This window comes from Typopeltis vanoorti, chromosome 26 (genome assembly GCF_054136105.1).
Source record: "Typopeltis vanoorti isolate ZY-2024b chromosome 26, IOZ_Tvanoo_1.0, whole genome shotgun sequence".
NCBI lineage: Eukaryota > Metazoa > Arthropoda > Arachnida > Uropygi > Thelyphonidae > Typopeltis > Typopeltis vanoorti.
In genome coordinates, this window is record NC_143574.1 from 13,585,325 (window position 1) to 13,612,441 (window position 27,117).

At 35.6% G+C, this 27,117-nt stretch overlaps 1 protein-coding gene across 2 annotated transcripts in view; it reads right to left on the reverse strand.

Annotated features, from left to right (window-relative positions):
- Positions 1-27,117, reverse strand: part of LOC150092340 (sodium- and chloride-dependent GABA transporter 1-like) — a 247,537-nt gene that overhangs the window by 133,987 nt on the left and 86,433 nt on the right. For both annotated transcript variants that reach the window (XM_090414964.1, XM_090414963.1), the window contains exons 9-10: positions 20,532-20,733; positions 16,223-16,260 (exon numbers count right to left, since the gene is read on the reverse strand). In XM_090414964.1, coding sequence (XP_090271090.1) covers positions 16,223-16,260; positions 20,532-20,733 — 240 coding nt within the window. The remainder of the gene's footprint in view (positions 1-16,222; positions 16,261-20,531; positions 20,734-27,117) is intronic.

Genomic DNA, 27,117 nt, shown 5'->3' on the forward strand with positions numbered 1-27,117 from the left:
ATATCAAAAAACAATATTTAGTTGTTTCTGTTAATTATGTATCTTTTAATTCAATATAAAAGAGCCACACTTTGTTCAGCCAAGAGCCGCATGCAGCTCCGGAGCCGCCGACTCCTGGTTACCAACTCCTGGTCTAGATGGATTGATTCAGTCAGAAGTGCTTTAGAAGCACAGATTAGATATGACAATTTGAAGTGCTGACAAGTAATAGACTAATTTGGAGGAAAATTGGAGATAGGAGATTATTAATAATGTAAACATAATCATGCAGTGCTGTCATAGTAGCCTGAACACCCCTTGAGAGTACATATTAGGAAATCTTTGATGATGATGATGATGATGATTAATCTTGTCAGGTCTTCTCATACCACAATGCTTGACATATTTCCACCTATCATAATTAGAAAGAAACTAGACATTATTATAGCAGGTTCCCTTAAAATATTTTCATTTATAATATGATTCTATCATTGATACTATTTGTTCAATGCTCTAACTTTATTCATAACCTCCTATGCATGGTCCTTAGTCTTTAATAAACCTTTTTTTTTATTTTTATAATCCAACTCTTGGATCCCTAATTTAAACTGGTATATATATATATGTGTGTGTGTGTGTGTATGTGTGTGTAGAAAGTATTTTACCTTGAGTATAATAAATGTTAAAAATACCAAGCAATTTTAAACCTGGTTTTACTCCATTTCCCAAGTAAGCAAACAGACAAACAAGTCAAGTTTGCACCTGCAAGTGATGCAAGTCTAGCTGATCCTACAGGTAGTGCAAGACCAAGGCAACTCGTGGTAAAGGTGGCATAAGCTCTGATCACTAATCTTAATATTTACCCTTAATGCCAAAACGCATCTCCAAGAAGGGGATGTATGATGTTTTGTATTAAAGGCAAGGGGGCCACTACCCAGACCAGTTTTGACCTTTATTGAGGTCAAATCAGTGGGAGCCAGGCTAGAAATACCAAGATTTTAGTAATACAGAGCTTATAAGTATTTTACCAGAACAAGTTACCATAAGGTGTTTTAACCTTATTAAATAAAAATCTCAGGAGAAGATATAAATGTAGAAAGTATTTTACCTTGGGTATAATAAATGTTAAATATACCAAGCAATTTTAAACCTGGTTTTACTCCATTTCCCAAGTAAGCAAACAGACAAACAAGTCAAGTTTGCACCTGCAAGTGATGCAAGTCTAGCTGATCCTACAGGTAGTGCAAGACCAAGACAACTCATGGTAAAGGTGGCATAAGCTCCTCAATAAAGGTTGAAACCGGTCTGGGTAGTGGCCCCCTTGCCTTTAATACAAAACCTCATACATCCCCTTCTTGGAGATGTGTTTTGGCATTAAGGGTAAATATTAAGATTAGTGATCAGAGCTTATGCCACCTTTACCACGAGTTGCCTTGGTCTTGCACTACCTGTAGGATCAGCTAGACTTGCATCACTTGCAGGGGCAAACTTGACTTGTTTGTCTGTTTGCTTACTTGGGAAATGGAATAAAACCAGGTTTAAAATTGCTTGGTATTTTTAACATATATATACACACACACTGCTAATTTAATGTTTTCACTAATTTCTTTTTCTCATTCCATATATAATGATTTAAATGGCTGCCACATACAAATTTTATTTATTCTGGTATTTATTTCCTTCTCAACTTACCATCTTTACTAAAAATTGTTTATAAAAAACCTGAATGTTTTACTTATTCTATAGGTTCTCAACTGAGAATACAGTTGATGTTTTGCACGCAACTACTAATTTTCATATGAAATTTGTTAAAGAAGTTATTTAATTCATTAAAAGTTCCCTCTCGTGACTGATTTAGAAGCATAACATCATAAGATCACATTAAAATATATATTACTTTGTATCATTATCAGAAATTCCTGATGTGTACCTTCAAGGGATGTACAAGATATTATGATAGTAAAACTTTCATTGTTACCTCCTGAAATTTTTATCAACTTATTCTGTTAGGATCACAAAATTATCAGATTTTATATTTTTGTCTAACTTCTTACTACAATACACACTGTATTGATACACCTAGATAACGGCCTTTCCTTAGATATTTTTCCTACTCTCCAGGCAACAAATACTTATTTTATTATTATTATTATTAAAATGTCCATGGAGTCAGCACACTCATCTTGAGAGGTTCATTAAACTGATATTGAACAACACATCTAGTCTAGCTATAAATACTGTTTACTTGAACAGTATAAACCTTTAATCTATCAGTAAATCATTTACAGCTTTCAGCACATATCAACCATATGTATAATGTCATATAGCAGCACTCGATGTTTGAAATGATCCCTCCCTTTTGCCTTCACGAACATGTTCGAAATCTGTGAGGTCATACATCAACGGTGGCACGCATGACATCCAACAGAAATGATGCCACTGCTTGATCCAATTCCACCTTCAGGTTGACAATGTTGAGGTGTTGTTTATTGCAGGCTACTCTCTCAAACTCCAATCACTGCAATTTGAAGCCAAGAATTCAGACTGGGACTTCCAAATGACCAATCAGATGATGATGTGTGGTTGGGCACATCTGCCTCCAGCCACTGTTATGTGGTCCTTGCCTTGTCTGCACAGGCTGAGTCCTGTTGGAAGGTCAACTGTCTACTACAGAGGGGGGGGGGGAGTGTTGTTCAGGTACCATACCACAGCTTCCAACACAGTGTCTTGATACACTTTGAGAGGTTTTGACCCCTTTCTTGCAGAAATGCAACTTGGATACCCCTTCCTGATATGTCACCTGTCATCAAACCACCGCTCCTCACATCAGTGATAGGAATCAAACCCAAGCATATGGTTGCGAAGTGCATTGCCACTCGGCTAACCAAGCAGACTAATATTAAACAGTCATAGAAGCAATAGCAAGACTGACATGAAGGAGCAGCTAAATGAATAAAATTATATACCTAGTCTAGCATAAATACTGTTACAATTTGAACAGTGCATAAACCTTTAATCTATCAGTTATTCATTTACAGCTTTTAGTACATACAGGGTGGGTCAAAAGTCACGAAAGGGTCTGAAGTTTTAATAACTTTTTTTTTCTTCTTCTTCCCTCTTTTACCTTGTGGTGTTGAGGGTTTTCTAATAATTTAACTGCAACCGTACACAAGGATAAGGTGGTTAGCCCAATACCTGCCGTGTATCCAATGTCTATAGAAGCATTGAATTCTCAAGGCCAGTTTGCCTGCTTGCGAGATGAAAAACCCTAGATAAACTGAGAGAAAAAGCCTGCAGTCTGCACCCAAGACCAGCTAACTTGGCTATGTCTGAGAAAGATCCTAAGCTCCTCACATCAGTGATGGGAATCAAACCCAGGACCCTCCTTTCCCAGGCATATGGTTGCAAAGTGCATTACCACTCAGCTAACCAAGCAGACTAATAACTTTTTTAATTATTATTTTTTCCTTTACAGATTTTATAAAGAAGACCTTGGAGATTAACCATGGAAAAATTTACGACCAAACAGTGAACACAAATTGTGGAATTTTACTATCAAAGGATCAATAATTCTGACCACGAGCATATGGTCGCCATTACGGCATGAGAGATTCCCCAAGCAAATCAATGATTAGACATTTCATTGGTCGTTTTGAGGAACAGGCTTCAGTAAGTGACCTTCCACGAACAGGCAGACCATGCTTGGTTAGGAATGAAGCCACAGTTGAGTGTGTAAGGGAGAGTGTTGCAGAAGACCAGAGCACATCAATTCAAAGGTGGTCTGGAAAGGTTGGAGTCTCTCAGACATCACTCCAGCATATTCTGTAAACCTTGAACCTGTTTCTGTATAAAATCAAGTGCAACAGCTAAAGCCACCAGATTATGCCCACAGATTTCAAGAATTAGCAAAGAGAGAGATCCCAAATTTATCCACAAGCTGAAAATGTCAGATGAAGCACATTTTCATTTGAATGGGTTCATTAACAAACAAAATTGCAGGATTCGGGGTTCGGAAAATCCTAGGGCAATTCACCCCTTAAGTGTGTGGGGGTGACGTCGGAAAAAGTGATCGGACCTTACTTTTTTGAAGACACGTTGGGAACCATGCCAATGTTAGAGGAGATAAATATTGGTCTATGATCAAAAATTTCTTACTCCCAGCAGTTCAAGATAAACATCGCATGTGGTTCCAACAGGACAGAGTGATATCTCACACAGCAAGGGCCACAATCCAACTGCTGAGGCAAATTTTTGAGGGACAAATAATTTCCCATGGCATAAGCTGGCCATCACGTTCTCCAGATCTGATGACTCCTGATTTCTTCCTATTGGGCTATCTCAAAGAAAAAGTTTATGTTAACAAGCCTCAGGCACTCCAACAGCTGAAGAACAATATTCAGGCTGAAATCAGAGCACTGGAACTTGAAACACTAAGAGGTGTCATGAACAACGTCTTAGAAAGGGCCACATTTGTGTGAAGAAAATGGACGCCATTTACAAGAAGATTTGATTTTTCACATCTAGTGTAAATTTATTTCCTATATATACTGTATATGATGCTATGGTATTATAAATTTAAAGCAAAAAATAAAGGAGTTATTAAATATTGAAACCCCTTCGTGACTTTTGGCCCACCCTGTACAAACCACTGCATGCATGTATAAAGTGGATGATGACCTCTCTGAGTCCTGGGTGCTATAGCACATGCCGTGTAACCATCCAGGGAATTTACCTGATCACTTTGGCAATAAAATGACTTCAATTTCAATGGAGAAGATCTTCATATCTGTGAAGAGGATATCATCACCTAGTGTCCAGTAGAATGACAATTGGCTCTCATTACCAGATCACCAGTCAGTTAGTACATGTTCTCAGAGAAACTTTCATTTCACATGACATCACTCTCTGCATTCTGATTACAGCAGAGCTTATGAGGACCTTCACAGTCCTCATAAGCTGTTGTGTTCTAACTCAGAGTGGTCGACCTGCTCTTTGATGGTCAGATATTTTTTTCTGACCTCTTAAAGAGAGCTCAGTTAACAGTCCGATACACAAACATTCTACTAATCTCAAGTGTTTTTAGAATTTTGAAAATAACAGATGGCTGCATTCCAACCTTGTGAAGTGCTATTACAGCTACACAGTTCTCATAATCTCCCCACTGCATGTTAATCCATACAGCTAGACAAATCTCTCTCTCTCTCTCTACTGATAAACATACAAATGTTGACTGCGCACAGCACCACTAATGGAACTGGATTTGCACAATTCTGTGAGCCACATGGGGGATGTGAGGAAGTTGTAACAGTATTTATGGCAAGACTGTATAACAAGAGAGCTCAAGCACAATACTAAATTAGCAGCACATAATAACAAAGCAGCAATGCCAAACTTCCTATAGCACATTCTTGTATAGTGCTATGTGTAATACCATGTTTATGTTATAAATATAATAGGTTTTGAAACTTAATGAGTATTGAAATTATGTATAGAGTTAATACATACATTTCATTTAATTTCCTCTTACATGTTTTATATAGCCATGAAAGTTGTTGAATCTAACATGTAAGGGAAAATGAAATAAAATGTATGTATTAATTCTACATATAATTTAATGAAGCCTAATTAATATTAAGATGGAATAGTTAATCCTGTCTGGATAGTCCTGCTATGTCTGGCAATTACCCATATCCTGTGGTGGTTTGTCTGCCTTGTTGGATGAAAATTCCTAGTTTCCATGAGGAAAATCCTTCCACTATTGTATGAACTGACCTATAACTGAAAGGCCTTATAAAGGTTCTTTGTATTCCCAAAGGAATAAAAGTTTCTCTTGTATATATACAAAAGGCTGGCCTAGTTGGCTGAGTGGATAGCAAACTCAATTTCTAACTAATACTTTGAGGGTTCAAATTGCACTATGAGCATGGATGTTTGCAAAAGCCTGCTCTGAACAAGCTTGTACAGTTCCATGAGTTTGTATACGTCTCATATCCCTCATCTTGTTCAAAAATGAGATCGGTATTAGAAATAAATAATCAAGGAATGGAAACCAACAATAAGAGAGTTCTAAAAAAAATCAGCAGGATATCCTGCTGATTCACCTCCATAGCTGGAAAAAAAAAAAAAAATTGACATGACTGGGTTCAATTCTTCATAGTGCAAGGAATTTTTATATCAACTTTTTAACTGCAAGTCATTCTCATATGGAGGTAGCAGGATTTTTCTCCTAGAACAGTGGTTCCCAATCATTCTCCACTTGTTTACCCCTTTTAAACCCATTTCTATAAATTGTACCCCTTGTTTTTAAAATAGCTGTTTTTAAATACTAACACTTTTGTTCAGTGCTATATTAATGTAAAATAGTGAAAATGAGGCAATGAGTTGGGAAAGGAAAATTACTACATAATTAAATCTGTACAAACCACAGATTTAATTTTACAATATTGGTTTTGGTTTTTTAACCGTTCCTGTTTTCAACCACTGATCCATAACTGACAATAATAACTGAACTTACGTTAAACAATAAATAAAAAAACTACTTGAAAAGAATCACAATTAAAGACAATGCACTTATTTATACTCAGTCAATAACTGAACTAATCAAACAGTCTGGCTACAGACGTATTTATATTTTTGAAGAAGTTTTAGAAACATCGCAAATGGAAGTAGTCAGTGGAAGGTTCATTATTGCAAAGGTCATTTCTTAGTAACATGTGATTGTTCTGGAAAGGAGGATGGGTGGCAAAAGTGATGCATGAACTGTGCATAATGAGTGGTAGAAGAGTGGTTTGGGGGAGGGATTCATAGCCATGCCCTCACCAATCATCATTCGCTAATGTGAGCTAGCTTTGAAGTGTCTCCATTAGCAGTGATTCAAACTTAACATTTATTGTTCCATAACTAACGTTTTGCATTTTGTTTACTTTACTTGTTTTTCTGCCATTACTAATAATTTTTTGTGTACCCCTGAATGGCCCAGCATGTGTCCCCCAGGGGTACACATATCACCAGTTGGGAACCGATGTCCTAGAAAATCAGGTTTTCCTTCTGGCAAATGGCCAAACTGACCACAAACCAGTTCCAATTAGACAAAATACTCCTATGGAGGTGAAAGTTATTAAAAATGTATGATATTAGAATGAAATGTTATATTATAAATGTTACATGAATATTTATATATTATTCAAGAATGCATAACAGAGAATACAAGGTGAAATATATTTTCTCTCTCTCTCTCACATTCACTTACACACACACACACACACACACAATGGAAGATAAAAATATTAACAAAAAAAAAAAAAAACAGGTATTTGAAGCAAAAATGATTAGAAAAGACACAGAGGAAGCTGAAGATAATCCAATTATACACTGAACTATCATAGAAAAGGGGCAGAATAAAGGCAAATCAAATCAGAGGCTTAAATGAATAATAGACAAGTTGGAAGAAAGTTCTAGATCAAAATATTAAAGAAGTGACAGTGTTCTTTCTCTCTTCTTTCTTTGAGACATTCTGATAAATGATAATGATTGTATTTAACTAACCACATCTGAAGTGTGTTTAATGTTATTAATTGCTCCTGTTAATCCTTAATCAAAAGTAGATATTTCATACCCTCGTTACTGTACTTCCACACGGAAGTACAGTAACGAGGGTATGAAGCGCCTGTGGCAAGTGCTGAATTTGCATCCACTTAACCCAAAAATGCCAAAAATTTTGAAAAATTTAAATGCAACAAGTTAAATTTTACTAAATGCAATATGTTAAATCCTTACTATTAACCCCATCAAAATGAGTAGTTGCAGTGTGTTGTAGAATTTGTGTGTCTAAAGCGGCGTATTGCTGAAATTTAAAAATACAATATAAAATAGCAGACTTTTATATCTATTTATTTATTTTTATTTTTTACGTTTTGCACTCCAAACCTACTTGCGCCCGTGGTGGGCGTCTCTTTAGCCACACCCTCATTACGGCACTGGTAGACAATGATAAAAATATGCATTTTCTTGTAAAACAATAACTTTCAAGTAAAAAAAAAAAAAAAGAATGTGAATTGCTTTATTTATTTATTTTTAGTTTAATACACTGATCTGTATCATGTAACTAGAAATACTGGACAAAAACACTCAAGATAAAGGTGTATAATAATTGCATTTTTTCATACGCATGGATAATAGAGTATAATGGGGGATTTCAACTATGGTAACATTGATTGGAAGGAGGAGAGAACACGTGAGGAAGTAACTGAATTTTATTCAGTTACTGAGGGATAACTATCTGAGATAGTTATCAGCATGTAATGGAAAATACTAAGGGTTTGAGAGTGCTTGACCTAGTAATAGCATCTGAGAATTTGACTGTAATGAATATGTATTGGTGAGAGTTATCATAGGGTCTTGACCTGGGAGGTGGCTAAATGTGTGAAATTTTCAATTAAGACAGGGTACATGTGGAATTACCATGCTGGCAAGTATGACAAGCTTAGAAGATTGCTTGGTTCAGTGCAATGACATGTAAAACTGCAAGGGCTGGATGTTGATAGTGCATAGGCTGGTAGTGTATGTTGATAGTGCATAGGAAGTGGTAAAGGAGCATTTGCAGGAGGTTATGGCTGACTTTATACCTAGAGTCCGAATAGTAAATCAAGTAGGGATTAAATGGATGAATAACACCATTAAACTTGAGTTGCAAAAAAAAGAAACAACTGTAGAAGGAATTTAAGGAGAAAGGTGACCTGCAAGCACATGAATGGTATAAAGTGCAGGCCAGAAGGGTAACGAGTCTGGTGAGAAAAGCAAAAACGGATTATGAAAGGAAATTAGCCATGCAAGATAAGGAGAATCCCAAACAGTTCTTTCAATATGCTGCTAGTAAAAGAAAAACTGTACACGGCAGAATGATTTTAAGGAATGCCGATGATAGGGAGATCACTAAATCAGTCGATATAGTGGAATTACTGAGTGAGCACTTTGCAAGAGTATATCATCCAGGTGGTGACGTTGAAGGAATGAAGGAACCATTAGTTTACATTTGAATTATGGAGAATGAAGTGGAGGTGAATAGTCTATTACAGAACCTTAATGTGAATACATCTGTGGGATTGGATGGTATATCAGTACGGGTCTTATATGAAGCAGCTAAAGAATTGTCAGTGCCCTTGACCTTATTGTTTAATCTGAGTCTCGGGTCTGGTTTAGTCCCGAAGGGGTGGAAGGAGGGGAAAATAGTTCCACTGCATAAAGAAGGTTCCAAAACTACTGTTGTAAATTACTGACCAATCAGCATATCAGGAGTCATTGTCAAGGTCTTGGAGAAAGACCTTGACAATGACTGGAGAAAATTCACTTGTCAAGGGAAAAATACAGGAATGGATTGATGAAAATGAGATACTGTATGGGGGACAGCATGGTTTTGTGAAGGGTAGACCATGCCTCAGTAACTTGCTCAGGTTTTATAACACAGTGATGGCTGAACTGGATAAGGGTAATGGGTTCACAGTGATACTGCTGGACCTGGCTAAAGCCTTTGACAGGATACCAAATGGAAGTCTAATCCGGAAACTGCAATATATGGGAATATATTGCAGTTTGGGAATTGCAGGATGATTTGGATAGATTGGAGGTCTGGGCTAAGGAGAATGGATGTCAATTTAATGTGGCAAAATGTAAGGTTATGCATTTTGGAGTGAAAAGATTAGCAGCAGTATATCACATTGATGGAACCGTACTCTAGGAGATTGATGAGGTCAGGGATTTGGGAGTGTTGGTGAATAGGGAGTTGAAGTTTAGGGGGCACATCCCAAAAGTGGCTAAATCAGCTCATCAAATCACTCGGATGCTGAAGAATGCTATGACAAGCAGAGATAAGCAAGTTATTGTTCCTCTGTATCAAGCCTTGATAAGACCCCATCTAGATTACTGTGCCCAGATCTGGTCACCTAGATTTCTTCTTGATGGGGAGGAGGTTGAGAGGATCCAGAGGTGAGTGATCAAGATGGTAGCAGGTCTATGGAATGAACCTTATGAAAATAGTTTGAAGATTTATGGGTTGCAGAAATTGGTTGATAGGCGGAAAAGGGGAGATATGATTAGACATTCAAATTGCTGAAGGGTTTCTATAGGATTAATTCAGAGGATATTTTTGAGAACAGGACTGGTGGTGGAAGGACTAGGGGACATCCATGGAAGCTGGGCAAGAGTATGGTTAGTAAGGGTGTTAGAGCTGGATTTTTTACTTTTAGAGTGGTGAATGAATGGAATAAGCTGCCTGAGTCTGTTGTGAGTTGTGAATGTCGAATAGTTGTGATGGACATGATGTTTAGGGCCTCCCTTGACGAGTCTAAGGACTCCTTGGAGTCGCCTGTAATAATAATAATAATAACTGCAGAGATAATTTTCTTAGCTAGAATGGAGCGGAGAAGAGGCGATGATATCAACTTGACCAGCCAGGCTGTAATTATTAATGAATGTTATTATTTACTACTTTTTTTTTACTGGTAAAAATAGCTGAAAATTTGTGATTATGTATAATTTGATAATAATGTGTAAAACATGTAGACCAGGAGTGATGCTTTCCCTCAGGACATGCAGAATTCCTTCAAACATAACAATTCTTCAAATGTGTGAACAAAAAATTGATTTCCCAATGTGATCAGATATATAATGGATTACTTAATGCATGGTTTTGAAGGTGATGTCAGGAAAAAAGAAGGCAAGATGACATCAAAAAAGAAGAATCAGAGAAAGTGGAATCACCCACTCTATGAGCTTGATGCATGCACATCAGTCTGTACTACACATGCAAAGGAAATTTTGCAGGACAGCATTTCATAGTGTTGGATTGCTTTGCATCAACAACTCATTACATCTATATATCAAAGTCCATTTGCAGTGCTAATAGTGCAATATGTACATGGAGTGCTGATTGGTGAAATGTATATGTCATATAGCAGTTAAGTCATCTTTTGGATTTTCAATGAATAGTTATATTCACATGCGTCAAGAATTCAGCAAACTCTTCAACTCCTAATTGGAATGGCTGGTTCCAACAGCAAAAGGTTCCTTCTGAAGGTTCCACAAGGATGTTGTATGGATTCTCCTATCATTACTTAGTTCCACTTATTCCAAATGTAATAAAACTGATAAGAGTCCTCAGAAATCATAAGGATACATATTTATGCAGCATTTCTTTTCTGTTGAGAAAGACTGTCATTCAACATGTTAATAAATTGGATAACCAATTGGATGAATACATGGCAAAAACAAAAAGTCATCTTGATGCAAAGCATGATAGATACATGGCAGGCAGATTTGTGAATTTTGAAAAAAGGGGTTGGAGTTATATATGCATCATTTTAGTTAAATCGCTTAGAGAGAAAGTTTGAAACTTGGCACAATACTATTTCCCATGATATTTCAGTTGGTATGTCAGAAAAGACTGACTTTATAAAATGGTTCTCATGAGAAATGCAGACTAGTAAATTCTGGTTATGCTTCATCATATTTGCAACCTTTTTTTTTTTTTTTTTTTTTTTTTTAAGAATGTAACTGTCATAAGAGATATCATAAAATTGATGTGCCATTGATTTGTTCATAATCATATCAGCAATTTCCTGATATGTACCCTCAAGGGGTGTTCAGATTACCATGACAGCACTACACGATTAAGTTTACATTATTATTAACCTCCTATCAACAATTTTCCTCCAAATAAGTCTATAACTAGTGAGCACTCCAATACTGCAATATCTAACATTTCATTCTTCTAAGACACTTCTGACTGAATCAATCTACCTAGATCTTGGTTTCTGAGTCTCTTTCCTGCCATCTTTGCATCAAACACCTATTTGGTTAACCTTTCCTCATCCAGTCTATTTAAGTGATCATACCACCTAAGACTAGCTCTGCTGACACATTCTTGAATGTTAATAATGTCAAGTAAATTCTAATATCTTTCATATGGTTATTTTTCATATGATTCTATCATTGTTGCCATCAGTTCACTCCACTAACTTTTCTTGAAATCCTCATATCTGTGGTATCTAGACTTTGATCAAGTGCTTTATTTCAATAAAGATCCATAACCTAAAACTGGTTTAAAAACTGTCTAGTATACTTCTAGTTTGGTGTTTTGGCTAACTTCTCTCTCTTATTCCATATAAATTTATTCAGATGGCTACCACCACACCAGCTTTGTTTAACTGTGCCTAAATAGCTGAAATATTTTGCTTGTTCTATACTCTCCATTCAGAATGCAGCTGAAGTTTTCTATGCTCCTGCCTATTTTCATTTTATTTCAGTTTCATTCCAAATTTGTTACAGCTGTTATTCAATTTATGGAATAAAACCATATATCAGCAATTGACTGGCCTTGCAATGGGTAGCCCCCTCTCACCATCTTGTGCTGATCTCTTTATGGAGGATTTTGAAAGTAAAATCTTAACTCAAACAGACCCTAAACCCACAGTATGGTGGAGATATGTGGATGATATCTTTATTGCTTGGAACCACACAAAAAAGGACCTGTTCGACTTTCTTAAGAAAATCAACTCTCTACACCACACAATCAAATTCACTCTAGAACTTGAAGAAGATAACCAATTATCATTTCTGGACACTTTAATTAAGAAGCTTCCGAATGGTGGTATCAACCTCTCAGTTTACCGCAAACCTACCAATACAGGACGTTATTTACATTTCACTTCCTCACACCACATTTCTCAGGAACTTAGTATTGTACACATGTTGAAGAACCTTGACCTTGCCTCTCTCCTTACAACAGATCAACAAGACCTCCAGGAAGAACTATCCCTGATATCCACCAACCTTATCATGAAGGGATTTCCTCGAAGACTCGTCCACAAGATACTTTTCTCTGAACCCCGACAAAGACAACAAGATGACGTACGTTATATTTATACCATCGTCATTCCATACTTAGGGACAGTTTCAAATAAGATTGCTAGACTCCTTAGACCACATAAAATAAGAGTGGCCTTTAAACCCACAGAAACGATTAGACAATTCTTGAGATCTCCAAAAGATAGCCATCCTTTCTCCAAATATGCTGGAGTTTATAACATACCATGCTCGTGCGGGTTGAATTACATCGGCCAAACTTCAAGGAGCCTTGAAATTAGGCAAAAAGAACATATAAGTGACGTCAATAATAACAGAGAAGAAAAATTGGGTTTAGCTTTTCATTTCTCAAGAACGAACCATACCATAGAGTGGGATAGAAGCACAATTCCTTACATGGAGGAGGACTTCCGCTCCCGAATTTTTAAGGAGGCCACAACAGTTGCCCGCTGTATACAAAACCTTAACAGGAACCAAGGACTAATCTTGCACTTGATCTGGAAGACCCTTATCAGATCCTTCAACTCGCCAGAACTGAATTATAGTGCCAACTATAGAACGTTCCCAAATAACAATAAGTGAGATTATCCACACTCTATGAATGTATTGTACGCGCTCTGTTCTTTGTTTAATATAATTGGAATCGGTTGATTTTAGTTTGTAACAATTTTTTACTTTTTAGTGCCGTACATCAGTTATGTACCCTGAAGATGCCAACAGACTTAGTTGGTGAAACTAGTTGGTATAACTTAGTTGTTTATTATATACACTTGATCAATATAATCCCAATAAAAGTTTTTCCAGAGCTTTTTGGTCAAGAAAATTCAACGTTTTTTAACATGTTATTCAATTTAGTTAGAGAATCCTGGAGACTTGCACTAGATGTGTTTAGGAGTACATCATCATCATTTACATATAAGCAAAGGGCTAAGTTTGACATCTGCAATTCTAATATCAGGCCTAATGCCACTTTCTTTAGTAACGTGATCCATATAGATGATGAATAAGAGTTAAGATAATGTGCATCCTTGTCTTACCCCTGTTTTACATCAAATCATCTTCCTGTATATCCTTCAATTCACACTGCTGACTGACGACTTCAATATAGACTAAATATTGCTCTGTATAATGTTCCATTCACTCCATATAACTGTAAGTGTTCTGAAACGCTTTTCTTTGGATACCTTGTCATATGCCTTTTCTAGATCTATGAAACTTAAGTACAGATCCTTGTCATATTCCCATGATTTCTCAACTATTTGTCTTAAAGTGAAAATCTGATCTTGACAAGCCTGGGTTCAGGCCAAATAGCCTGGACCCAGCTTGTTCTTCTCCAAGTTTCTCTTCCACAATCTTTCTCAACCTCTTTTCAAGAATGCTTGCATAAATCTTACCTGGATCACTTAATAGAGAAATTCCTCTGTAATTCTCACATTCAGCTTTATTCCCTTTTTTATAGATGGATACTAAGAGAGCTCTACTCCACTCATTGGGAATTCAACCTCCTGACTAGTCCTGAATTATGCAGCGAAGCCAAAAACTTTTATACCTCCATACTTAAGCATTTCTGGTCAAATATCATCTACTCCAGCTGCCTTTCTACATTCCAAGTTTTTGATGGCTTTTTCTACCTCAAGTACTGATATGTATTCCTCTTGAAAATTTTTTCGTACAGTTCTCTCACTACTTATTTTGTTTAACAGTCTTTCAAAGTAATTCCTACAGACAGTTAGGATTTCCTTATCTTCAGTTTTCATGGTGCCTTTGTCATGTTTGATTTCTTTTACAGTACTCTTTCCTTCATTTCTAACCTTCAACAGCATTCAGAACGTTTTGCCACCTTCCTGATATTTATTTTCTATATTCTTACCAAAATATTCCCACGATTTTTTCTTTAGCTACTTTTACACATAGCTTAGCTCTCTTACAATTTTATCTGTATTCTTTTTAGATGCTGGCTTATTTGCTAGGATCTTTTGGTATTCTTTCTTCTTTTCCAGAACCGCATCTTTAACTCATATATCCACCATGTGTGCATATATGTGTGTGTGTGTTCTTATATTTCAATCCTTGCAGACAACATCACAATATATCTCCCTAGATGAATTGATCAATATCTTCTTCAGAGTTTTCCACTGACACTCCAAGTTGTGGTTCTTGTATTCAGTCTATTTCACAATTTCTTCAATAATGTTTATATAGTCGAGTTTACAGTTTACCTATTAAAGCTGCTCAACTTATGCTCAAACTTTAATTTTTTTTAAAACTTTCTTACATACTGTTCTTTTCAATGTGATATTCATTTTTATCCTGCTTAGTACTAAGTAATGGTTACTTCCAATTTCAAATGCTCTGTATGCTCTTGTATCCTGAAACAGCATGATGATATCACTATCAACAATGACACAGTCAATGAGGCTCTTTTTAATGTCTTCTCTCTATGTGAACTTATGCACATCTTTATGTTGAAATGCAGAGAATGAAGCTTTTCCATTCAAAGAACGGTAGCAAATGCTCTGATACACTATTATAGCATGTTGAAGGAAAGGAAGAAAAAGGCCCAACAGTCATCCTTGTTGCAGTTCTTAACCAAGGAGCCCTGTCGATTCTGATGACCCTCAACCAAGCTCATCTATTAAGGCTTCCCCATCGTATCATTATACAATATTTTTACTTTAATGTATAAATTACTGTCTTTATGTTATTTATAAATATTATTTGTGTAAAATAATTATAATACAACCACAATTCTTTACAAAAAATTGTAAAATTATTAACTTATAGAGGTCAGTTTGTATACTGAAGGAACCAATCTCATTTAAATGTATTATAACTTTACCTCAATTTACAAACAATTTATTTTATGAATAGTAGACTGAGAACCTAACCCCTTCGCAAAAAAAGAGGCCTTATGTATACAAAAATATTTTATTCATTTAACAGAAGCTCTTCCTAATATCAGATCAAAATGACTGCATGAGGTGAGTGATCAATATAGATAATTTCTTCATTATGGTCAGATGAAAGGGAGTAACATAACTTATAATTTTTTTTTTTTTACTTTATTTGTTTCTCCAAACAAGGAATGTCAAATTCTTGAGAGAAGAACAACATGAATAATAAAAAAGAAAAATGTAATAAAATGAAATGGATCATTACTTGGTCATAAAAGGTGTGAAGTATTGGTGGAAAATAATGATGCAATTAACTTTAATTTTTAAGTGTGACTAATTTAATTCATAATTGTGTGTATTGTTTAACCTGTAATAAAATTTCTTACTGCGCCTTTCACACTTTTTTTTTTGTATGTTTTACAAAAGTATTTTTAGCCAAAAGAAAAAGTTAGTTTTAAAAGTGCAATTTTTTTTTTTTAAATAAATCCTACCTGAATTAGAAATCTGTCTAGCATAGTTACTCATTTCTCTGAAAAAAAAAACAATGACATTTAATCCTTAATTTTATGCATGTATTATTATATATTTCAATAATTAGCATAATTAAAATACTGTTCAACTGAGAAAAGTATTTTAATTGTGATTTTGATTAAATGATTTATGATTTGATTAAAAAAGAAATTTTAATAAAAAAATTCTCATCTTTAATCAAAAATGAGAAATAGAAGCTTTTGAAGTCTAACAAGTATGGAAATAATGTGGAAATCATACACAGATACTGTATGTGCCTATATATTCTTTGCTAGCATTTTGAAACAAGGTTTCAGACAGAAGTTTTTTTATTTATTTATTTTATTATACAGCTTAAATCACAAGAATGAATGCAATCAAATTAGACTAATATTTCAATATTGAAATTTCATTACTAAATCAATAGTATACACTACATATAATATAATAAGGGTAACTTAAGGATTAAAGCCAGATAAGCAGATGCCTATATTCATCCCTTCATGAATTGATGCACTCCTTAGCAGGTATTCATTTGCATTTGAAGAAACAAGAATATGTTAACAATTTGGGATTTAGGTGACCAACATGTATTCTATATTTGATGAAACTACATATGCAATATGAGAGTACAACATAATCAGATATTATTGGTGATTAGAAGAACTGGCATGTACAAGATCTCCCCCTTCCCAATGAAACAGCTTTAACTGAACTGAAGACAGTCACCATCAACATAACTCACATGAATGGAAAAGAAGTGAAGTTATCAGAAATACATAACTGGTGTTACTACAAAGACCAAAAAAGAGAGGAATGGGCACACACACAGCAAATGCAAAGTGTTGCACTTCGGAGTGCAGATGTGTGTACTTTATTAATAGAACTGCACTTCAGAAGATGAACAAGATTTAGGATCTGTAATGAGATGGTCAGAGGCCTCAACTTCAGAAGGCCCAATGCATATAGGCAACATCAACTTTATTCAAATGCTAATACTAAAGAGATAAAGAATAAATAAATATCTGTATATAGTGGAGAAATCAGCTATATCAGGTATATGGATATTGTCAAAACAAATTTTAACATATGAAACACAGAGCTGAATTAGAAATCAAACATTTGATAAAAGACCGGAGACAACAATATGAGAAAAATTAAGGAAATAAACAGAAGGCATCACTAAACCATATTAAAAATGAAGATATCAGAAAGAACTTGATATCAGTACATTGAAGAGTGTATAAATGCAGTTAACTTTAGGTGGTATAGTTTTTTAAACACAGTGGATGAATGACAGATTAACAAAGTAGATAAAACATTTTTAGAGTTTGTATAAGGGTAGACACAAAACTAGACACTTTGAATCTTGCGACAGCAAATACCACCATAACAAACTTGCTCACTGTAATGAACTAATAAGTCCTGACCAAGCCATAGAAGACTTTTATAGCTTAAAAGTCTTCTATGTTGTAGTGAATTTCTTTTAGCATAAAAGAAATTCACTACAACAAACTATTGACTATAACAAATCATTTGTGTGGTTCTTGAGTGTCTGCTGTAGAGAGTCAACAGTAATTTGGAGGAGACCAAGTATTTTAAAGAGTGTGGAGAACCAACTAGGGTGTATGATCTAATGTTTAATCTTCATCATTTTGGGGTGTACCTTATTGGTAGGTATGGATACCAAACAAATGAGGATAAGATAATAATTTGGGATTTAACTGACCAAACTGTATTCTGTATTGGTTTAAACTAAAACAAAATGATGAAACTGTATGTTAAGATTTAAGTACTGGATGTAACTCATGATGGAGGCTTAATGGAATAAATAATGCTAGGAAAGGATTAAAACATATGTATAATTCTCCCAATATTTCATCTTAGTCACAGATATCTTCAAGAGGTACAAATATAAAATTATAGCACATACCAAAACAACACAAAACTAAGTGAAAATAGATTGAAAAAAGACTGTAGTCATAAGTAGGACTTCAGTTTTTAGCTAACCTATTTTTAGATGGTGCCAAAGGACTAATTTTTCATAGCTACATAAAATTATGGCTGGTAACAGAGATTCAACTGGCTACACAGTATTATCATGGATAGGCATGATAATGACTATCACTTTTTCTTTAACCAGTTTCTGATATGGCTGAACAATACTGGATAAGAAAAGTAAATACAAATGTTTTCATATTCTTAGTAGTGAAAGGGGTAAAGTGACAATTTGTCTACTTCTTAAGCTGTTTAATAAGAACTATAGAAGGGACTGTTGACTAACAAATTAAAGTTAACACAAAATAATGTACTGTACTAACCAAAACTGTTAATCATACTAGTGACCAATTGTATAACATACTAGTGACCAATTGTATAACATACTATTTTAAACTCACTCATCTTCACTCTTTTCATTTGTTTGTTCTGTGCTACCAAATTACAGTAAACTCTCACTATAGCAAAAACCATTACCACAATGCCATTTGAAAGAAAATTCAGTATAGCAAGCTATCATAAACAATTTCTGTGGTAACTACAATTTGTTATAACTGAAAGTCAAATGTAACACTCCACAAGACTATTTTCTGCAATGAATTGATTTTCTATTCCCTCTACCAGTGGAAAGTAAAGATGGATTATAACAAACAACCATCATAAAATGATATTTTTTCCAACCACTTAAACATTATTTTTATAATTGACTTTTATTATATATATTTTTAAATGCATTATACATATACAGAAATGATTTTTTTTTTTTCTAAATAAGCAATTTACCTGCTATTTTCAAATTTTAGTGTGATCCATTTCTTAATATATGCTTGTAAAAGTTTTTCTCTAGCTATGAACCTAATTAAGGGGAAATTAAGTCTAACTTTTGTGTGTCAATAGAACAGTTGAAAGTACTCGTACATTGGGAAATATTTGACAATGGTATCATGAACTTGCCGCATGAAACCTGGAGAATCAAATATTTGATCTTCCAGTTAGGATGCCCAGGAACCAGAGGAAATAGGTGAGGGAATGCTCAGCAGTCATATTTTTAGAGGACATAAGATATCTTGGAGAAAGCCTGTAGGTCATTTAAAAAAAAGTAGAGATGAGGGGAAATGATGGTAAAAGCTATGAAGCTCCTAGTGATGAGCATATTATTCAGGTAGACTGCAGAATACTTAAGAGAACTGGTTTGGTTCTCTGCATATCATACTACTATGGATACTCATTTGCCAGCAATTTACATAGTAAATTTAGCATTATTCATCAAAAAGATGCCAAACTGGATGTCTTCTACTGTATTTTAATGGAGAACACATTACATTATTTATTTTTGTAAGTCACAAAAAAAATTAATTAAAAAACTGATGCTTTTTTCCCACTGCTTTCTGTTTGCATGCTACAGTTGCTGCATGTCAAATATATACTCAGATAGTACAGAGTTAAATCTTCTTCATCTATTAATATGTTAAGATATCATGCTGTGTGGATTTGGATCTGGCACAATACAGAGAAGACTTTTGGTTTAGTTGTGACATTTTGAATCATCACTAAGATAGTCATGGTAAAAAAATATTAATGGATTTTACTTATCAACTGTCTAGAATGAAAAAGAAAATGAAAGTCGAGATTGAAATCATTCTTGGACTAGTTTTTTTGTTCTGTATGAGGAAAACTTATTGTCATCATCGCCACCACCACCACCACAAGAGAGACTTACTGAAATAGATGAAAAGACATAGAATATGTTTCTCACATCACAGATGAGAATTAAACTCACATCTTTCTAACCAAAGGATGCAAACTGTTCTCAATTCACTATGGTGATGTTGAGCATTTCAGTTATGACTACAGGTTCCCTTCAGTTTAATCCCTACAAATTCACTAGGATTTCCAATGTGCAGGAGGTCTTAAATTAGTCACATGCTGCAATTATGGATATTGATTGATACTTAAACAAGAAAAAAGAATGATAAAATGTCATCCTTTTTTCTTGTTTATTACAATGATATGAAATATTTCAGTGCATATCATAAAGCTGTAACTTTATTTATACTTTAAATCTAACAAAATATGAATAATGTTTAATGTCAGAACACTTGCACTATACAAAAGCAAACAGAACAATTAACTTGGAATTTAAAGTAAAATATTTCAGGTTTTTATTAGTGTTATTACTTAAAATAAAGAACTGAGAAACTTAAAATTATAAATCTGAATGCTGTTATAAAATGAATATGCAATAACATTAAGGTAGTCATTCTAAAATAAAATTTGCTATATGTATGATACCTTTCAGTCAGATCATTCATTCCAAATAGCAACTTGAGAGCAACAATAATAAAGCCCATTGCCCTCCCTTCATAATTTGGTATAGCAAGATCTTGGGACATTTTCAATTTTCTTTTTGAGTTAATGTTACACATTTCTACATCCCACTGTAGTCCTGGAGGATTAATATCCATCAGATTGTTAACTACAGAAATGATCTCAACTAAAGGTAAAAAAAAAGTCAGAAAATTAAAACATGAAATGATAATATATGATTCCAATACAGTTTCTTGAAGGTAAGTCCTTCAGTAATGAGGAAATTTACTATTTTAATCAATGAATAAACTATTTCTATATTAAGAGCTTAAATTATTATTACACTTTAATACCTAATAAAACAGTGCATAATATTGCTCTCAATAACTATGACATTGGGTGTGTGTAATATTAAGAGGTACATGAAAATATAGTAGCAGAGTTATATACAAGATGACAACAGGCAACGACTGTTCCACTTTTGTAAATTCAAGATGACTACATTTTTGAAAGGATATTCTTCTGTAATAAGCTAAGGTGCAGAATAGTTTCTGCACCTTTCCTACTGTTTTAAAAATCTATTTAAACTGTTTGATGATCAAATATATTTTCTGTAGGTGCACTAATGATTATCATTATTATTATGGACTTCCACAGAATCCATAACGAACGTTCTACAGTCCTGATATCATTTTTGTATTCTTTTTCTATTCTCTCCAAAGTTACTTGACATCCTTCAAATCCTGATGACTAAATCCTGACCACAGTAATTAGAAATGATCTGATCAGAGATCAGAGCCTGCAAGGGCAAGCAATTCTCTTAGTTTGTCTTCACCACTGTTCTAATATGATGTTATCTGAACTTCGAATTTCTATCTACCATCATTCCAACATCCCTTGCTACCTCCAACAAGAGAGAGTATGCAATCTCCAATCTGTTTCATTTCAAAACCTTATATTGGACTTAGTCACTAGAGGGCTACATGGTGTGTAGTATTTGTAGAGAGCTCCTGAACAGATAAGTATTGTTTTGAGTAATAATTGGTAAATCTGCTTGAATCTTACATAGTATTATTTACTTTTCATATCTTAGAGTGTCTGAGTGATTTTTGTGTGTTTTCTGAGTATTTTAATTAGTAAATTGATAGATACGATTATTTGTGCACATGGCCCCCATAAAGAGGAATACAAATATGACATCCAGGTCGCCATCTTTGTCTAAAAATTGCAATTTAAAGGATTTGATTCAGTGTACCATTTGCAAAATGTATGTATTGAGGAGAGCAGTTGGAGTCTGGTTAAACAATGATAGTGGAGTGAATGTGTGCAGAAAGTGTAAGGAATGTGAGGATTTAAAAAGCATTTCAGGTTGTGAGAGTGATATCACTGTTGAAAGTGAGAATGTAGAAAATAGTGATATGCGAGGTATGAATAGTGATATTTGCGAGGTAGTACCAGATAGCTGTGAGAGTGGCATTGAAACTGAGAATGAATGTAAACATACAGAACGAATGAACAGAAAATAAAAATGATGAGACTGATGCAATGCGTGAGATTGCATGGTTACACAGAGCGATACACAGAGCAAATCAGCAGCTGGAGCGTTGGCAAAAATGTTTACCGAGCGTACGACTAATAAAAGGCAAAAGTATAATAGGAAAAAAAAGAGCGAGTGTTGTATGGAGATTCTTTAGTAAGAGATGTGATAGTTGAGAGTTTAACAAAATCGTACCAAGCTGATGCGAACATTAAGGATGTAAGCGAGTCAATTAGAATGCAAAAGCAGCAGGTGAAAGAATTGATAGTAGTAACAGGTATACAAATGATTTGAAAGAAGACAAAATCGCTATGAGAGAGAATTTGAAGGAATTACTTGGGGTAACAAAAGAGAAGAGTGAGAGAGTTAGGATGGTGAGTCTGTTGCCACGGCATGACAGTGAAGAGTATAGAAGGAGGGCCATAATTGCTAATGACATTATGAGTGAATTATGCAGGAGGAGTGGTGTGGAATTTGTGGATGTGTAGAGTGAGTTCGATGGACGAAAGGATTTATATAAGATGGATGGTTTACAATTGAATGGATTTGGTGTACGGAGACTTGAAAAGGTGTTGAATGTAGGGGGAAGTGGATGTGCAGAATCAGGGACTCTAGAATTATTAAAGGGGGGGGGGGAAGTAGATATGCTGACTTTAGGGAGACAGTTGAGTATATGAATGTGTGTAATATGACTGAGCGAGTACGAAAGACAACAAATCAGAATGGGATAGTTAGTATAAGGCATCAAAAAAGGGATGGGACTAATGGGCTTCTGCAAGTGATATATACTAATAGGAGTATTAGGAACAAGAAGGAAGAATTTTTGGCCTTGGTGGGCACTTCCAGACCGCAGCTTATTGGCATTAGTGAAACATGGCTGACAGAAGATGATATAGCTAGTGAGATTGAATGTGATGGGTATAGTGTGTTCAGGAGTGACAGGGAGAATAAAATGGGGGGAGGAGTGATATTGATGAGCTGCAGCTAAGGAGAATAGAAGTTGAACTGCATAATAAAGAAAAGAGCACATTTCAGGCTATTTGGTGTGAGATTGAGGCTAGCAGAACAAAATATACAATTGGGTGCTGCTATAAACCAGGTGATGGAATAGATGGTGGAGATAGTATGCATAAGCAAATAGAAGAAATGAGTGGAAGGAGGGTAATTATTATGGGAGATTTCAACTATGATAACATTGATTGGAAAGAGGAGAGGACACATGGGAGGAAGGAATTGGATTTTATACAGTTATTAAGGGATAACTATCTGCAACAGCATGTAATGGAAAATACTAGAGGTCAGAGAGTGCTTGACCTAGTAACTGCATCTGAGAATTTGGTTGTAACGAATATGACCACGTTGCAACCAATTGGTGAGAGTGATCATAGGGTCTTGACTTGGGAGGTGGCTCAAGATGTGGAATTTACAATTAAGACAGGGTACATGTGGAATTATCAGGCTGGTAAGTATGACAAGTTTAGAAGCTTGATTGGTTCGGTGCCATGGCACGTAAAACTGCAAGGGCTGGATGTTGATAGTGCATGGGGGGGGGGGACGGTTAAGAAGTGTTTGCAAGAGGCAATGGCTGACTGTATACCTAGAGTCCGAATAACAAATCAAGTAGGGATCAAATGGATGAATAACACCATTAAGCTTGAGCTGCAAAAAAAGAAAGAACTAAGGAGGGAATTTAAGGAGAAAGGTGACCTGCAGGCACATGAACAGTATAAAGCCCAGGTCAGAAGGGTAACAAGTGTGGTAAGAAAACCAAAGCAGATTATGAAAGAACATTAGCTATGCAGGCTAAAGAGAATCCCAAACAGTTTTTTCGATATGTTGCAAGTAAAAAAAAAAACGTATATGGCAGAATGATTTTAAAGAATGTTGATGGTAGGGAGGTAACCAAATCAGTTGATATAGTAGAATTACTGAGCGAGCACTTTGCAAGAGTATATCATCTAGGTGGTGACATTGCAGGAATGAATGAACCAACAGCTCATACGGGAATTGTGGTGAATGAAGTGGAGGTGAATAGTCTATTACAAAACCTCAATGTCAATTCATTGGCAGGATTGGATGGTACACCAGCTCGGGCGGCTAAAAAACTGTCTGTGCCCTTGATCGTTTTGTTTAATTTGACTCTTGGGTCTGGGTTGGTCCCAAGGGGGTGGAAATAGGGGAAAATAGTTCCACTGCATAAAGGAGGTTCCAAGACTGCTGTTGAAAATTACTGGCCAATCAGCATATCAGGAATTGTCAAGGTCTTGGAGAAAATGGTGAAGAGGAAAATGGGTTACTGTATCGGGGACAGCATGGTTTTGTGAAGGGTAGATCATGCCTCAGTAATTTGCTCACATCTATAACACAGTGACGGTTGAACTGGATAAGGGTAATGGGTTTACACTGATTCTACTGGACCTTGCTAAAGCCTTTGATAGGATACCACATGGAATTTTAATCAGTAAACTGCAGCATATGAGCATGGATATATAGGGTTGGTGAGATGGATAGGAGGGTGGTTGATAGAGAGAGAGATATCAGGGAGTGGTTTATTCAGGAGTAGAGTCCAAAAGATGGCTTGTGACTAGTCGTGTGCCGCAGGGTTCTGTTCTTGGACCACTACTGTTTAATTTGTTCATTAACGATATAGAGAAGGATCTGAGAGGAACTGTGAATTTGTTTGATTCACAGTTCCATGATGCAAAGTTGGGTAGAGCAATAGTGAATGCACTGGATGTCAAAATTTTGCAGGATGATTTGGATAGTTTGGAGGACTGGGCTAAGGAGAATGGATGTCAATTTAATGTGGAAAAATGTAAGGTTTTGCATTTTGGGGTGAAAAGATTAGCAGCAGTATATCACATTGGTGGACTTGTACTCCAGGAGATTGATGAGGCAGTGTTGGTGGATAGGGAGTTGAAGTTTATGGGAGACATCGCAAAAGTGGCAAAATCACTCATCTAATCACTTGGTTGCTGAAAATACTCTAACGAGCAGAGACAAACAGGTTATTGTTTCTCTGTATCGAGCCTTGATAACCACACTCTTACCAAGCTTCCATGGATGACCCCATCTAGACTACTGTGCCCAGATATGGGTGTCAGGGTTTCTTCTTGATGGGGTAGAGGTGGAGAGGAGGAGAGGATCCAGAGACAAGTGATCAAGATGGTAGCAGCAGTATGGAATGAACCTTATGAGAACAGTTTTAAGATTTGTGGGCTGCAGAAATTGATTGATAGGCGGAAAAGGGGTGATATGATTGAGACATTCAAATTACTGAAGGGTTTCTATAAGATTAAGTCAGAAGATATTTTTGAGAATAGGACTGGTGATGGGAGGACTAGGGGCCATCCATGGAAGCTTGGTGAGAGTGTGGTTAGCAAGGATGTTAGAGCTAGGTTTTTTACTTGGAGAGTGGTGAATGAGTGGAATAAGCTGCCAGAGTCTGTTGTGGGTGCCATGACTGTAAATGAGTTCAAGGTGAAGTATGATAGATACTGTGTGAATGTTGAATAGTTGTTCTTGACATGATGTTGGGCCTCCCTCGATGAGTGTAAGGACTCCATGGAGTTGCCCGTAATAATAATAACAATAAATATATATAAACACATACACATATAAACACACACACTGCCTCGTCAATCTCTTGGAGTACAAGTCCACCAATGGGATATATTGCTTCTAATCTTTTTACCCCAAAATGCAAAACCTTAAATTTTTCCACATTAAATTGACATCCATTCTCCTTAGCCCAGTCCTCTAAACTATCCAAATCATCCTGCAAAATTTTGACATCCAGTGAATTCAAGCACTTGAAACAGAAATTATGTACGCATAATTTCTGTTTCAAGTTCAGAGCTATTGAAGCACTTGAAACAGAAATTATGTATGCATACTGGCCACTGAATTAGAAACCTTTATGCAGATGTACGTAAACATCACTTATGCAGCATATATATATGCAAAATACTTAGTCGTGTGTGTGTCACCACACATTCTAGGCAATTATTTAAGAATGATTCTGATCAGTAATTGTCAGTAGTGTTAATCACAATGCAATAAAAAACAAAGGATCTTTAGTGTTTGATAAAAGGCTTATTGTGGGTGCCCATCTGGCTGGAGCCACAATTTTGAAAACAGCAGCGCTGACTAGTTTCTCAAAAGGTGATATATCCTGGGTGTTTAATCAGTGAAAAAATAACCCACACTGCTTGTCTAAGAAGCATTACTGTGGTCCTAAGATAGACTGTCAGGAATAAGATCAGTGTCATATGAGAAGGCTTGTATGGACAAACAGAACTTCCTCTGTGCAGCAACCGACACAGAGGTACAGAAGCATATAATGAATGCCGTTCACAACCCATATCTCACTGAACTATGCACAGGGAATCGAAGAGAATTGGTACTTGTAGTAACTAACAGAGGTCAAACACGGTATTAAATAAAAGTTTCTAATTCTGTGGCTGGTATGTGTAGGTTGAATGTATGCCATCCGTATTCTTGAGATTTTTAGGCTATTGTTATTGTTGAGACTGGGTTGGTTAATTAGAATTTCATGGCATCATTTGTTTATACCAAGTTTTGGTATGATGTACAGAACAGATACTTTTCCAATCAATTCAGTGCAGCCTAAAGAATGATCAGAAAGGCTTGATTTTCCGTAATTACTAAATCTGATGTGTCAATTGAATTCCTTTTATAGGTGAAACAGGTTTCACAATTACAATCCAGAGGATGTAATTGTGCATCCTGTCTCACCTATATATGGCAAGTTACAGGTGCAATGGATTTAGTGCATTTTGAAAGTATGCTGCTGTGGAGGGGTAATCTTTAGAGGAGCTTAAATAAGTTATTTAATTTTTTAGGGGGTTTAAAGGTGATATTAAGGCTGTTTTGTGTAATGACAAAAATACTGTCAACATACCTGAGCCAAACTGGATTTTAAAGTAGACGAATCTAGAGAATGTTGCTCAAAACCTTCTATGTAAAAGTTAGGACAGGATAGTGGCAAGCACACCTTCCTATTCTTTGTAG